At 48.8% G+C, this 16,577-nt stretch overlaps 1 protein-coding gene across 1 annotated transcript in view; it reads right to left on the reverse strand.

Annotated features, from left to right (window-relative positions):
• Nucleotides 1-15,993, reverse strand: part of Spatc1 (spermatogenesis and centriole associated 1) — a 43,805-nt gene extending 27,812 nt beyond the window's left edge. Inside the window, exon 1 of the mRNA XM_045143924.1 lies at nt 15,789-15,993. Within this exon, the coding sequence (XP_044999859.1) occupies nt 15,789-15,993 (205 nt within the window). The remainder of the gene's footprint in view (nt 1-15,788) is intronic.
• Nucleotides 15,994-16,577: the final 584 nt, after the last annotated feature.

Here is a 16,577-nt window from a genome sequence, read left to right on the forward strand (position 1 = left end):
AAAAAGGCGAGCAAATGGCAGGGTGAGAGACTGCGGTCGGTCTGCCCGGGGCTGCTCGGTGCTCTGTTCCGCGGTTCCCCACTCGCACACCGACAGCAGTCGCCTCCGCCGGAAGCCCGCCCGCCTGCAACCCCAGGTTTGCTCCGCCTCTACCTCCCGGCCGGGGCAGGAGAGCGGGGTGGGGCTGACGGGACGAGGCGGGGCCACAGCGCGGGGGTGGGGCTGATGGGACGAGGCGGGGCCACAGCGCGGGGAGGAGCTGATGGGGCGGGGCGGGGCCACAGCGCGGGGAGGGGCTGACGGGACGAGGCGGGGCCACAGCGCGGGGAGGGGCTGACGGGACGAGGCGGGGCCACAGCGCGGGGAGGGGCTGACGGGGCGGGGCGGGGCCACAGCGCGGGGGTGGGGCTGACGGGACGAGGCGGGGCCACAGCGCGGGGAGGAGCTGATGGGGCGGGGCGGGGCCACAGCGCGGGGGTGGGGCTGACGGGACGAGGCGGGGCCACAGCGCGGGGAGGAGCTGATGGGGTGGGGCGGGGCCACAGCGCGGGGGTGGGGCTGACGGGACGAGGCGGGGCCACAGCGCGGGGGAGGGGCTGACGGGACGAGGCGGGGCCACAGCGCGGGGAGGGGCTGACGGGGCGGGGCGGGGCCACAGCGCGGGGGTGGGGCTGACGGGACGAGGCGGGGCCACAGCGCGGGGAGGAGCTGATGGGGCGGGGCGGGGCCACCGCGGGGGGGTGGGGCTGACGGGACGAGGCGGGGCCACAGCGCGGGGAGGAGCTGATGGGGCGGGGCGGGGCCACAGCGCGGGGAGGGGCTGACGGGACGAGGCGGGGCCACAGCGCGGGGAGGGGCTGACGGGACGAGGCGGGGCCACAGCGCGGGGGTGGGGCTGACGGGGCGGGGCGGGGCCACAGCGCGGGGAGGGGCTGACGGGACGAGGCGGGGCCACAGCGCGGGGAGGGGCTGACGGGGCGGGGCGGGGCCACAGCGCGGGGGTGGGGCTGATGGGACGAGGCGGGGCCACAGCGCGGGGAGGGGCTGACGGGGCGGGGCGGGGCCACAGCGCGGGGGTGGGGCTGACGGGACGAGGCGGGGCCACAGTGCGGGGGTGGGGCTGACGGGACGAGGCGGGGCCACAGCGCGGGGAGGAGCTGACGGGACGAGGCGGGGCCACAGCGCGGGGAGGGGCTGACGGGACGAGGCGGGGCCACAGCGCGGGGAGGGGCTGACGGGGCGGGGCGGGGCCACAGCGCGGGGGTGGGGCTGACGGGATGAGGCGGGGCCACAGCGCGGGGGTGGGGCTGATGGGACGAGGCGGGGCCACAGCGCGGGGAGGGGCTGACGGGGCGGGGCGGGGCCACAGCGCGGGGAGGGGCTGACGGGACGAGGCGGGGCCACAGCGCGGGGAGGAGCTGACAGGACGGGGCGGGGCCACAGCGCGGGGGTGGGGCTGATGGGATGGGGCGGGGCCACAGCGCGGGGGTGGGGCTGATGGGACGAGGCGGGGCCACAGTGCGGGGGTGGGGCTGACGGGACGAGGCGGGGCCACAGCGCGGGGGTGGGGCTGACGGGACGAGGCGGGGCCACAGCGCGGGGAGGAGCTGACAGGACGGGGCGGGGCCACAGCGCGGGGGTGGGGCTGATGGGATGGGGCGGGGCCACAGCGCGGGGGTGGGGCTGACGGGATGAGGCGGGGCCACAGCGTGGGGAGGAGCTGATGGGATGGGGCGGGGCCACAGCAGGGGTGGGGCTCATGAGGCGGGGCCACAGGGTAGGTGGTGGAGCGGAGGGTTGGGACCTTGTACTAGTGCTGGAGGCTGAGAGTGAGAAGAAGGATTGAGACCCATGGACTTACTATTTTTAAAAATATTTTTTTGGGGCCGGGGTTTTTGAGGTAGGGTCCCGCCCTAACCCTGGCTGACCTGGAATTTACTATATAGTCTCAGGGTGGCCTCGCACTCATGGCAATCCTCCTACCTCTGCCTCCCAAGTGCTGGCATGCACCACTACCCCGCCAGGATCCATGGCTTTAAATACAAAGGTTCCAATAGAGTACTGTGGAGAGGGCGGGAGAGAGGGCTGTAGAGACTGAGGGAAAGGATGACAGTGGGTCTTGGAGAGAGAGAAGTACTGAGGGGAGGAGGGTCTTGAAGGAAAGTCCTGAGAAGAAGAGATTCCTGATGGAGGGGGGGAGGGCTTAGAAGGGTCCTGATGGAGAGAGGGTGATGTGGGCTGTTTAAAAAAAAAGCACAAACAAAACTAATTTAGGACTGCAGAGATGGTTTAGCAGTTAAGGCACTTATCTGCAAAGCCAAAGGACCCAGGTTTGATTCCCAGGACCCACATAAGACAGATGCACAAAATGGTGCATATGTCTGGACTTCATTTGCAGTGGCTAGAGGCCCTGGTGCACACTTTCTCTCTTAAATAGATAAAATATTTTAAAACTTTAATTCCAGCACTTGGGAGGCAGAGGTAGGAGGATCACTGTGAGTTTGAGACCAGTCTAAGACTCCATAGTGAATTCTAGGTCAGACTGGGCTAGAGTGAGAACCTGCCTCAAAAAACAAAACAAAACAAACAAACAAACAAACAAAAAAAAACAGGATATGGTGGCACACGCCTTTAATCCCAGTTCTTGGGAGGCAGAGGTAGGAGGATCGCCATGAGTTCAAGGCCACCCTGAGACTGTATAGTTAATTCCAGGTCAGCCTGGACTAGAGTAAGACTGTACCTCGAAAAACCAAAAAAAAAAAAAAAAAGGGGTGGGGGTTGGGGGCTGGAGAGATGGCTTAGTGGTTAAGGCATTTGACTGAAAAGTCAGAGGATTCTGGTTTGACTTTCCAGGACCCACGGAAGCCAGATGCACAAGGGAGCACATGCATCTGGAGTTTGTTTACAATGGCTGGAGGCCCTGGCGTGCCTATTATCTTTCTTTCTCTCTCTCTGTCTGCTCCTTTCTCCCTCTCAAACAAATAAATAAGAACATATTTAAAAAAACAAAAAAAATTAAAAACTTATTTATGAGAGAAGGGGTTGGAGAAAAAGACATTCTTTTTTCTGTCTCTGCCCTTCTCTCTTAAATAGATAAGCTATTTTAAAAACATTATGAAAGGGGAAGGGAAAGAGAGACAGAAACAAAGCAAGAGAGTAAGTGTGTGCACACCAGGGCATCTTTCCATTGCAAACAAACTCCAAACACATACCTGTTGGCTTTATGTGGGTACTGGGCAGACAGGCTTTGCAATCAAGTGCCTTTAACTGCTAAGCCATCTTCCCAGTCCTGTGGAGCTGTTCTGCATGGGGAGTCTAAGCCGAGTGCCAAAGAGACAGGGTGATCCAGGGACAGGCTCCTGGAGAAATAAGGAATCCTTAACTGCATAGACAGATCTTGTGCTTAAGGCAAAGTCCTTGGATGATCACAGAAGTGGGTTGGGAGGCTATGGGAGAAGGCTTGCATGCTAAAAGTCCTTTTGGTTTTTTTTTTTAATTTTTATTAACATTTTCCATGATTATAAAATATATCCCATGGTAATTCCCTCCCTCCCCACCCCCAGGTTTTTTTTTTTTTTGTTGTTGTTGTTTTGTTTTTTTTTGTTTTTTGTTTTTTGAGGAAGGATCTCATTGTAGCCCAGGCTGACCTGGAACTACTGTGTAGTCTCAGGGTGGCCTCAAACTCCTGATGATCCTCCTTCTGCCTCCCCTCCCTAGTGCTGGGATTAAAGGCGGGCACCACCACACCCAGCTTAAAAGTCCTTTTGAAATAAAGAGGAAGACTGTTCTCTGCTGGAGAAAGTATCCATCAGCCTGCAGCCCCCAATAGACAACAGGAAAGGCAGTTGGCACAAGGATGGGCTTAAGTGAGGGAGGAGGGAAGAGGATAGAGGAATGGAAGTGAGGTGCCAGGTGGCTACAGTAGCATAGACTTCCCTGCTTATCTTTGTTTTTGGGGGGGAGGGATTTGAATGTAAGATCTTCCTGTAGCCCAGGCTGACCTGGAATTCACTGTGTAGTCTCAAACTCATAGTGATCCTTCTACCTCTGTTTTCCAAGTTCTAGGATTAAATGTGTGCACCACCACACCTGGCTTCCCTTACCATTTTACTCCTGCTGTCTATCCTGGGCTGAGGACTGTCTGGTCTTGTCAGGTTGTGCCACTCTGATCACCTCTCTGTTGACTCTTCCCCTCTCTTTGAGACAGGGTCTTGCTATGTGATCCAGTCTGGCCTTAAAATTGGGAGTCTCCTGCTTCAGGTTCCTTTGTGCTAGGATTGTGGGGACACACTACCCTGCCTGGCTTTTACCACTTGTTTGTGGAGAAGGAGCCACTTTTGTGATCACTTACTGTTTTCAAATCTTGGGCACTCAGTTTAGCAGTTATTTCCTTTCTCCTCTGCTACTTGCAACAGTTCTGCTTCCTATCCATCCCTTTCTCCCATCTCAGTGCAGGGTCCTGAGAAAGTCCTGGAGTTCTTAGGAGCGAGAGGCCCTGCAATTTGAATCCTGGCCTGGCTCTATCTCCCATCTGCCCTGTGTGTGAGCCAAGATTTGAAATCTCTTGGCACCAGCTACCAGCCAACGTTCACTAATTTCCTGTTGCTCTGATTGTCTACTTGTACCACACTTGTGCCTTCTGGCTTGCTTGGAAGATAGCTCTGCTAACCTAGTCTGTGAGCTTTTCCATGTCTCTCAAATACTCTCTATTTTCTTCCTATGAGTGGCCAGATGTGGTGGTGCACACCTTTAATCCCAGCACTTGAGATCTCCACAGAGGTAGGAAGATGGCCATGAGTTCAAGGTAACCCTGAGATGACTATATAGTGAATTCCAGGTCAGTCTGGACCCCCAGGCTAAAAATCACTACAAGAGAGGGCATAAGGGATGGAGAGATGGCTTAGCGGTTAAGGCACTTGCCTGCAAAGCCAAAGGACATTGGTACAATTCCCCAGGTCCCATGTAAGCCAGATGCACAAGGAGGTGCATGCATCTGGAGTTCCTTTGCAATGGCTGGAGGCCCTGGTGCGCCCATTCTCTCTCTATCTCCCTCTCTCTCTCTCTCCTCCTGTGTCTTTTTCTCTCTCTCAAATAAATAAATAAATATAAAATATGTTAAAAAAAAAAAAGAGGGCATAAAGTTGGTGGCTTCTGCCTATGTAAATCCCATAGATTGCTAGTAGTATTTAGCCCACTATGTAGTCAAACAGAACTTTCAGGTTCCCCTTTCAGTGACTACTCCCATCTTCATTCTATTTCAACCTTCCCCACTTAACCTCTTTGAAGTATAAATGTTTTTCTTTTCTATTTTTTTGTTTGTTTGTTTAGAGAGAGCAAGAGAGAAAGAGAGAGGAGGGATTTGGCACACCAGGGCCTCAGCCACTGTAATCAAACTCTAGGCGCTTATACCACCTAGTGTGCATGTGTGACCTTGTGCTTGCACATGGCTTACATGGGATCTGGAGAGTCAAATGTGGGTCCTTAGGCTTTGCAGTCAAGTGCCTTAACTGCTGAGCCATCTCTCCAACCCTAACTTTTTCTTTTTGGAGGCAGTGTTTTGCTGCAGCCTGAAGTGACCTGGAACTCTCTATAGCCCAAACTGAATGAACTTATGATGATCCTCCTACCTCAGCCTTCTGAGTGCTGAGATTAAAGGTGTGAGCCACCTCCCTCAGCTGGAAGTACAACACATTTTTTAGTTAAAAGTATATTTATTGGGCTGGAGAGATGGCTTAGCAGTTAGGGCACTTGCCTGTGAAGCCTAAGGACCCAGGTTCAACTCCCCAGAACCCATGTAAGCCAGATGCACATGGTGTGACACATACATTTAGAATTTGTTTACAGTGGTGTGCCCATTCTGTCTGTCTTATCTGTCTCTCTCTCTCAAATAAATAAACAAAAAAAAATATATTTTTTGGTTTTTCGAGGTAGAGTCTCACTCTGTCCCAGGCTGACCTGGAATTCATTATATAGTCTCAAGGTGGCCTCAAACTCACAACGATCCTTCTACCTCTGCCTTCCTAGTGCTGGGATTAAAGGCATGCACCACCATGTCTGGCTCTAAAATAAAATTCTTTTCTTTTCTTTCTTTTTTTTTTTTTTCGAGGTAGGGTCTCACTCTAGCCCAGGCTGACCTGGAATTCACTATGGAGTCTCAGGGTGGCCTTGAACTCACAGTGATCCTTCTACCTCTGCCTCCCAAGGGCTGGGATTAAAGGTGTGCACCACCACACCCGGCCTTACAATAAAAATCTTTAAAAAATATTGCTGGGCGTCAGACCCAGATGGATTCACTGCTGAATTTTACCAGACGTTCAAGGAAGAGCTAACACCATTGCTTCTTAAGCTTTTCCATAAAATAGAAAAAGAAGGAATTCTATCAAACTCCTTCTATGAAGCCAGCATCACCCTGATACCAAAACCAGACAAAGATAGAACAAAAAAAAGAAAATTACAGACCAATCTCTCTCATGGAACATAGATGAAAAAATTCTCAACAAAATATTGGCAAACAGAATACAAGAATATATCAGAAAGATCATTCACCCTGACCAAATAGGCTTTATCCCAGAGATGCAGGGATGGTTCAATATACGCAAATCTATAAATGTAATACATTATATAAATGGATTGAAGGACAAAAAATCACATGATCATCTCATTAGACGCAGAGACAAAATCTAACATCCCTTCATGATAAAAGTCCTACAGAGACTGGGAATAGAAGGAATATATCTCAATATAATAAAGGCTATTTATGACAAGCCTATAGCCAACATATTACTAAATGGTGAAAAACTGGAAGCTTTTCCACTAAAATCAGGAACAAGACAAGGTTGTCCACTCTCCCCACTTTTATTTAATATAGTTTTGGAAGTCTTAGCTATAGCAATAAGGCAAGAGACACACATAAAAGGGATACAAATTGGAAAGGAAGAGATCAAGTTATCATTATTTGCAGATGACATGATTCTATATATAAAGGACCCTAAAGACTCTACTAGCAAACTGTTAGAGTTGATCAAAACCTATAGCCATGTAACAGGATACAAAATAAATACACAGAAATCAGTAGCCTTCATATATGCTAACAACAAACACACAGAGGATGAAATCAGAGAATCATTCCCATTCACAATTGCATCAAAAAAATAAATAAATAAAGTACCTTGGAATAAACCTAACCAAGGATGTAAAGAATCTCTACAATGAGAACTTTAAGACACTCAAGCGAGAAATTGCAGAAGACACTAGGAAGTGGAAAAACATCCCTTGTTCCTGGATTGGAAGAATCAATATTGTGAAAATGGCAATCTTACCAAAAGCAATCTACACATTTAATGCAATCCCCTTCAAAATTCCAAAGGCATTCTTCATGGAAATAGAAAAAAACAATAAAAAATTTATTTGGAATCACGAAAAAAATCTTGAATATCTAAAATAATACTGAGCAACAAAATAAGGCTAGTGTTATCACCATATGTGATTTTAACCTATACTACAGAGCCATAGTAACAAAAACAGTGTGGTACTGGCACAAAAGCAGACATATAGATCAATGGAACAGAATAGAGGACCCAGATGTAAGTCCAGGTAGCTATAGCCACCTGATATTTGATAAAAATGCCAAAAATACTCATTGGAGAAAAGACAGCCTCTTCAGGAAAGTTGGGAAAACTGGATATGTATCTGTAGAAAGATGAAAATAGATTCTTCTCTCTCTCCATGCACAAAAATTAAGTCCAAATGGATTAAAGACCTTAACATCAGATCTGAAACTCTGAAACTGCTAGAGGAAAAAGTAAGGGAAACCCTTCAACATATTGGCCTTGGCAAAGACTTTCTGAATACAACTCCAATTGCTCAGGCAATAAAACCACTGGGACCTCATGAAATTACAAAGATTTTGCACTGCAAAGGACACTGTGAATAAAGCAAAGAGGCAACCGACAGAATGAGAAAAACTCTTCACCAGCTATATATCTGATAGAGGATTAATATCTAGGATATACAAAGAACTCAAAAAGCTAACTAATAAGCAATCAAACAAGCCAATCAAAAAATGGGCTATGGAGCTAAATAGAGAGTTCTCAAAGGAAGAAATATGAATGGCATATAAGCATCTAAAAAATGTTCTATGTCGCTAGTCATCAGGAAAATGCAGATTAAAACTACATTGAGATTCCATCTCACTCCTGTCAGATTGGCTACCAGCATGAAAACAAATGATCATAAATGTTGGCGGGGATGTGGAAAAGAGGGACCCTTCTACACTGCTGGTGGGAAGGCATTCTGGTCCAGCCATTGTGGAAATCAGTGTGGAGGTTCCTAAAACAGCTAAAGATTGATCTACCATATGACCCAGCTATAGCATTCCTAGGCATATATCCTAAGGACTCATCTCATTTCCTTAGAAGTACATGCTCAATCATGTTTATTGCCACTCAATTCACAATAGCTGGGAAATGGAACCAGCCTAGATGTCCCTCAACTGATGAATGGATAAAGAAGATATGACACATTTATACAATGGAGTTCTACTCAGCGATAAAGAAAAATGAAGTTATGAAATTTGCAGAAAAATGGATAGATCTGGAAAGGATTATACTAAGTGGGGTAACCCAGGCCCAGAAAGCCAAGTGCCACATGTTCTCCCTTATATGTGTATCCTAGCTACAGATGATTGGGCTTCTGCGTGAGAAGGAAAAAACTCAGCAGCAGAGGCCAGTAAGTTAAAGAGGAGATATAAAGATAAGAGAAAGGAAGGGAGGAGGGTACTTAATAGGTTGGTAATGTATATATGTAAGTAGAATGATTGAGATGTGGAGGGGATATGAAGGAGAATGGAATTTCAAAAGGGCAAGGGAGGGGGGAAGGGAAGGGAAGGTATTACCATGGAATATTTTTTATAATCATGGAAAATGTTAATAAAAATTGAGAAAAATTAAAAGAAAAAAAGAAAAAGAAAAAAAAACAAAAAATATTGCTGGGTGTGATGGCACATGCCTTTAATCCTAGCACTCAGGAGACAGAGATGAGGGTTGCTGGGAATTCAAGGCCACCCTACATAATGAATTCTAGGTCAGCCTGGGCTAGAGCGAGACTCGACCTTGAAAAACAACAACAAAAAGAATTCAGGTCTTTACCATCTAGAAGACTCCATGCCTCTCTCCAGCTACAGTCATCTATACCCAACTCCTCCCATGCACATTGTGATGGTTAATTCTAATTGTCAGTTTGAGAGGTAGGAGGATTACTGTGAGTTTGAGACCAGCCTAAGACTACTTAACAATTCTGGGTCAGCCTGGGCTAGATTGTGACCCTACCTCAAAAAAGACACAATTGTCAACTTGGTAGATTGACACCTAGAGGAGTTGGGTATGGTAACACACAACTATATTCGTATAGCACTTGGGAAATGGAGGCAGGAGTGTTAAGGGAGAGAGAGAGAGAGACAGAGAGAGAGGGAGGGAGGGAGGGAAGGAGGGAGGGAGGAGGGGGGGGGGAAGAATGGGCATGCCAGGAATTCTAGCCCCTGCAGAGGAACTCCAGATGCATCCTTTACTTTCTGCATCTGGTTTAATGTGGGAACTGGGGAATTGAACCTGGGTCATTGGGCTTTGTGGGCAAATGCCTTAACTGCTGAGCCATCTTTCCAGTCCCTTTCTTGGTCTTTTGATAGCCCCTTACTCCATCACCATTGTCGCCTCTGAAGTTGCCTCTTGGCTTGCAAGGCATTAAACTTTTTTGTTGGAGGGGGGTTCAAAGTAGGGTCTTGCTCTAGCCCAAGCTGACCTGGAATTCACTATGTAGTCTCAGGGTGGCCTGGAACTCATGGGGGGGGGGGATACTACCTCTGCCTCCAGAGTGCTGGGATTAAAGGTGTGCATCACTATACCCAGCTAAACACTTTTTTTTCCAGGTAGGGTCTCACTCTAGCTCAGGCTGACCTGGAATTCACTATGTAGTCTCAGGGTGGCCTCGAACTCTCGGCAATCCTCCTACCTCTGCCTCTTGTGTGCTGGGGTTAAGGGATGTGCCACCACACCTGACTTCAGCTAAACTTTTTTTGAGAGAGAGTGAGAGAGAGGGAATGGGTGCACCAGGACCCTCAGCCTGCTGCAAGCGAACTCCAAATGCTTGTACCCCCTTGTGGATCATGTGCAACATTGTGCACTTGTGTCACTGTGCGCCTGTCTACATGGAACCTGGAGATTTGAACATGAGTTCTTAAGTTTCACAAGCAAGTGCCTCCTGAGTGCTGGGATTAAAGGTGTGTGCCACCACACCCACCCTTTTTCTTTTTCTTTTTTGAGGCAGGGTCTCACTCTAGCCTAGACTGACCTCAAACTCATTATGTAGTTGAGGCTGACCTGGAACTCATGGTGATTTTCTACTTTAGCTTTCTGAAGTTTGGCATGATAGACATGAGCCACTTTACCCAGCTGGCATTAAACTTTTGATATATCCTTTGCTTCTTGGAATGTTACTTTGCCAATTTCACCTGTCTTTACTCAGTACTTGCCCCTCCATCTCTTACTGTATACTCTCTTTCCAGGTGGTCTCACCCCTGCCTGTGGTTCTTAACAAATCTTAAGTTTTTTTCTGGCCAGCCCTGACCTGGGCTTCAGGATTCATATTGCCACTGTCTCCCAGATACTCTATGTGGATGTTGTGTGAATGTTTTAAAATTAGTTTGTCCAAAATTCAGCTTGCTGTCTTTCCCCAAATCTTAATTTCCTTTCTCCAGGATCACCTCTAACATTTGAAGGGCTTTGGGCAGGAGTACAAATGAAAGCCCACATACCATATGTCAGAGTAGTTGAAAATTATCACTCAGGCCAACTGTTAAGTTACATTTTGTTGTCTTATTGTGAAAAAACAAACTCCTTTTTTTTTTTTTTTTTGTCCAGTTGGCTTTCTGTGGGTACTGGGGAGTTGAATCTCAGCTGTTATGCTTTGCAAGCAAGTACCTTATCTGCTGATCCATCTCTCCAGCCTTAAAAAAAGAAACTATGTAATGACATGCAATATCATAGTTCCCTGTAGAACTCTTGTACTTCTGTAGAGTACTGGCCTGAGATGTAGCTTTGGTCCCAACCATCATTCTATATTCCTTCTTTGTCTATCTGGTCTTGGTCCTGCACTACAAGGGCCTGGTACACATAATTTTAAGTACCCATATCCCATGGAATTAAGCTCTGCTCATCCTTCCCCAGCTATATTTCCTTTTGTCTTTCTCATGAATGGAGTTGGGTTAGAGCCCTGGATCAGAGCATATGGGAGATGGATAGGCCTAGAAAGAGGAATAAAACTTGAATTCATGGAGGCAAATAATAGGCTGACCTCATGAAGGCTACTCAAAAATAGGCTGGGGAAGCCAGGTGTGGTGGCACACTTCTGTATTCCCAGCACTTGGGTAGAGCATCAGGAGTTTAAGGCTGTTGTGGGAAACTTTTCCCTTGGTGTGGTGGTTTGATTCAGGTGTCCCCTATAAACTTAGGTATTCTGAAATCTAGGTTCCCAGCTGATGGAGATTTGGAAATTAATGCCTCCTGAGGGAGTGTATTGTTGGGGGTAGGCTAATGGATGTTATAGCCAGTTTCCCCATGTCAGTATTTGGCACATTCTGCTGTTGCTATTGTCCATTTTATGTTGGCCAGGGGGTGATGTTCACTCTCTGCTCATGCCATCATTTTCCCCTGCCATCATTGAGCTTCCCCCTTGAGCCTGTAAACAAAAATAAACCTCTTTTTCCCACAAGCTGCTCTTGGTTGGGTGATTTCTACCAGCAATGTGAACCTGACTGCAACAGTAAAGTGGTACCAGGAGTGGGGTTGCTGCTAGACACCTGACTGTGTGGCTTTGGCCTTTTGGAGCTGATTTTCAAGAGGAATGTGGAAGGATTTGAAACCTTGGCTCAAGAGATGCCTTGGAGTGCTGTAAGTACAGCTTCATGGACTATTCTGGTCAGAGTTGAACTACAGACTGTGAGGTTTGGCTTATGAGGGTGAGAAAGAACTTTGCTTGGACTAGGCCAGGGGCAGAATGTGGTGGTTTGATTCAGGTGTCCCCTATAAACTTAGGTGTTCTGAATTCTAGGTTTCCAGCTGATGGAGCTTTGAGGATTAACATCTCCTGGAGGCGGTGTATTGTTGGGGTGGGTTTATGGGTGTTATAGCCAGTTTCCCTATGCCAGTGTTTGGCACAATCTCCTGTTGCTATTGTCCACTTTATGTTGGCCAGGGGGTGATGTCCATCCTCTGCTCATGCCATCATTTCCCCCCTGCCATTGTGGGGCTTCCCCTTGAGCCATTAGGCCAAAATAAACCTCTTTTTCCACAAGATGCTCTTGGTTGGGTGATTTCTACCAGTAATGTTAACCTGACTGCAACACTTGGGGAGATGCAGACACACATCTTCACCCCAAATAGGGCTTAGATGGCAGACCAAACTCTGATTGTACCACTATCAATTTGGTGAACCAATGAGTTTATTGGGGCATCACTTATCCAACATCAAAAGGGTTACTTATAAGAATGTGGGCCCCCAAACAGCTGCTCTGATGGAGATTCCTGTGTCAGAATTACTCCTTGGGTGCTCTTCCCTCAGCCCCAGGATGAGGGCTTCCTTACAGAGCATCAGGACCCAGAGCAGCCATTCCACCCTGAATGATAATTTCCCTGTGACTGCTTCTAGAAGCTCCTTGTTCCTGTCCAGGAGTATGGGACCTCAGAGTAGCTCCTCAGTGGGGCTCACTATACTGAGGTGACCCCCGCAGATGCTCCTTCCTCAGCCTGGGGGTGAGCTTACTTAAGAGCATGGAGACTCCAGAGGTGCTTCCTCAATGGAGCTCACTGTTCCTAGATCTTCTCTCTATATATTCTATCTCCACCCTGAGGTCATGAGATCTTGTATATTATTGTATACAGCTGGTTCAGGGGGTGTCTAAATCTCAGGTGGGGGTCTAATGACCCTCTCACACTGTCTCTTGTGAGGTGACCCAGAAGCTTTTGATAAATCCGGTAATAGTTTACACCTTTTAATGTGGAGGAAATTTGCCCTACAACAAAGGCCAACCTGAGCTATATAAAATTCTGCCTCAAATCCAATAAAAGAAGTAGGTTGTAGAAAAAGACAGGGTGAGGAGAGGTAGAATAAAGACCTTCTGAGGTAATTACAAAGGGTCTTCCTTGGTTGGGCCTGGTAATGGCAAATTCTGCGTTGTCAGGAAGTGACACCATCAGTCACCTAGTCACTTCAGCCAGGATGAGCAGACATGTTCAGGATGCTGTAGTTTTCATCACTCACATCCAAGCAGTCATGGTTTCTTTTTTAAAATTAAGGTTATTTATAAAATAACTTGAATGAACTTCTGTCCATCTGTAGTTGGACCCTAACCCTATCATCTACCTCAGTGACTGTAACAGCTTTAAACTAATTTATCTCCCTGCTTTAGTTGTGTCCTCCTGTAGCAATTAGGATGATTTTTCTGAGCATAAACATGATTACTGGGGCTGCATAGTGAATTCCAGGTCAACCTGGACTACAGTAAGACTCTACCTTGAAAAAATAATAAATAAGCAAAAAAAGAAATCACCAGTTTCTGCTTATAACCTTAAGGAGCAAGTCCAATCTCTCTCTCTCTCTCTCTTTTTTTCCTGGTTTTTCAAGATAGGGTCTCACTCTAGCCCAGGCTGACCTGTAATTCACTATGTAGTCTCAGGGTGGCCTTGAAATTATGGTGATCCTCCTACCTGTGCCTCCCAAGTGCTGGGATTAAAGACGTGCACTACCATGCCCAGCAAGAATCATATTTATTTATTTATTTGGTTTTCTGAGGTAGGGCCTCACTCTAGCTCAGGCTGACCTGGAATTCACTATGTAGTCTCAGGGTGGCCATGAACTCACAGCAATTCTACCTCTGCCTCCCGAGTGCTGTGATTAAAGATGTGTGCCACCATGCCCGGCAAGAATCATTATTTTTAATGGAGTGTTGAAGTAGTGCCGTGGGTGGGTTGGCTGAAGGTGGAGGGGCAGGGCCTCAATCTTGAACCTGGGAGCACAGGGGTCACCATGGGTCAAGAGGCAGAAACTGGAGCTGGCTTGTGAACTCCAGAAGAAAGGCTCACCAGAGCCATCAGTCCCAATGCCATGCAGAGGTGACAGGAGACATGAAGCACTTAGGAAGCCACCTGCACCCTTTCCAGAACAGCAGTTTGTTGCCAAGCTGTAGACGCTTAAACAGAGACCAGGGAGTGAGGCCATACTTCTAGGTAAGGAGACTGTTGTGCCCAACAATGAACAGAGGAGAGGACAGGTAGGGAGAGTGAGATGCAGGTCTGTGTCAGAGGGTGGAGGTTGCTGGAGGGGTGGATGGCTGTGAACACACAAGGGAAAGTTCACCATGGGCGCTGGATAGATAGAGGTTAAGGAGCATGTCTGCAAAGCCTAAGGACCCCGGTTTGATTCTCTAGGACCCATCTAAGCCAGATGCACATGGTGGCACATGTGTCTGGAGTTTGTTTGCAGTGGCTAGAGGCCTTGGCGTGCACATTCTCACTCTCTCTGTCTCTAATAAATAAATAAATAAAAATAAAATATTTTTTAAAAAAGTTCACCATGAACAGGAAGGATTGCAACCTTCTCTACAAAGGGAAGACTGTTTAGGGAGGGTAGCGAATATTATGCAACCAGTGTTTCCTCACTTGTATACACACTGCTAATCTGTGTCAGCCAGGCTCCTATGACCACACTCTTGCTGCTCTAAGAACTTCCTCTCCCATTCTCGTCCATGGTGACCACTCTGCCTGCAACTTTCCATTCTTTCAGCCTTTCCTTCCTGTTGTCACTCTCAGTACTGTGGCTTGTGTCACTTCTGTGTCTTTGAATGCACTCCACATCAACTCCCAATCCTGCACTGACATAGTGTCGATCACTCCAACTGATGTTCAGCTGTGCACACCTGTAACCTCTTTGTTTGTTTGTCTCTGCTCTGACCATCTCCAGCCCCAGAGCTTCTGTCACCACTAACAAATGCCAAACCTCTAGTTTCAGTCCTGGTTTCTCCACTCAGCATTCGGATAGCTCCAACTGGAGAGTAATGTGGAGAAAGATAGGGTTTGGAGGAGGCTGAAGGCAAGGGATGGGAGACAGGGGTAGGAAGACTAAAGGGTGGTAACATATTAGACCCTCCAGGGCAGGGTATGGATTCCAGACCTGGGCAGTTTCAGTCTCTGGTGCTGCTAGGTTAAGGGTAGGAATGTGGGCAGGGGTTTCTCTCATCAGGTAAGTCTCTTCCTGCCTTCACCTGCTGGGGCCATTGTCCTCCATGTTTGTTAGGATCTGAACTCTCCCTTCCTGATTTCCAGAAACTGCCACACCGATTTTCCCTCTCTCTATTCAACTTCACCCTCCCCTCCCCACTGGCCTTAGAGCAGCTGGCCTCGTAGTTATCCTGGTGTGTGTGTGGGCTTAGACCCAGCCTGGTAGTTACCCTGGTGTGTGTGTGGGGGCTTAGACCTGGCCTGGTAGTTACCCTGATGTGTGGGGGTGCTTAGACCCGGCCTGGTAGTTACCCTGGTGTGTGTGTGGGTGCTTAGACCCAGTGTGGTAGTTACCCTGGTGTGTGTGTGGGGGCTTAGACCCGGCCTGGTAGTTACCCTGGTGTGTGTGTGGGGGCTTAGACCCGGCCTGGTAGTTACCCTGGTGTGTGTGTGGGTGCTTAGACCCAGTGTGGTAGTTACCCTGGTGTGTGTGTGGGGGCTTAGACCCGGCCTGGTAGTTACCCTGGTGTGGGGAGGGGCCCGCCGCCGCCTCACCAAGCCCGCTGGAAAACCCGCTGATGCTGAAGTTGCCTGCCTGCGTCTTGATGGCAGACTTGAGCTCGTGATTCTCCCGAATGAGCCGCACCAGCTTCTTCAGTTCCTCGTTTTCCCGCACCAGCCTCTCTATCTGATGCCGAAGTCCCTCATAATTGGTGAGTAGAGACATACCCCAGGGCAGTGGAGAGGGCACGGCCCAAGAGGGCACTGCACCTGGAGGCTGCCCAGGGCCCCGGGCCTTGCCCGGGCTAGAAGAGGGTACCAGAGTCTGCAAGGGTGGCCCAGCGGGCCCTGGGTATTGTGAGGTCAGAGGTTGTGCCCTCCTCCTTCCCCTCTGCTCAGGCAGGCTCAGTTCTCTGTGCTCCAGGCCTGTGCACAGGCTTTGCTTTGTTCGGAACGTCCTGATCCCTTCTGTCTGGACAGTTTCACTGTCAAGGCTCCTCCTCTGCAAAGCTCCCTTCCTAGCTCTAGCTAATTGCTGTCGCTGGGCTTCCGCAGCAGAGGAGTCCTCTGTCACAGCATTTGACCTCGTTTCTTACAGTCCTCTCAATGCAGTTCATTGGCTTCACAGTGACGGCCATGCCTCTTTCCTGCAGCGTCCAGCAGGGGGATCAATTTGATGTAGGTGGGTAACCATGAATATTTGCTGAGTAAGAACTCACCACTCTACCTTCCTGGGCAGGGAGACCTTTCCTTGTGATACTGGGCATCCCTAGACTTAACCTGTTGACTGCTCCTGAGGAGGCTGTATCT

The sequence above is a fragment of the Jaculus jaculus genome, chromosome 2, assembly GCF_020740685.1.
Source record: "Jaculus jaculus isolate mJacJac1 chromosome 2, mJacJac1.mat.Y.cur, whole genome shotgun sequence".
Lineage (NCBI taxonomy): Eukaryota > Metazoa > Chordata > Mammalia > Rodentia > Dipodidae > Jaculus > Jaculus jaculus.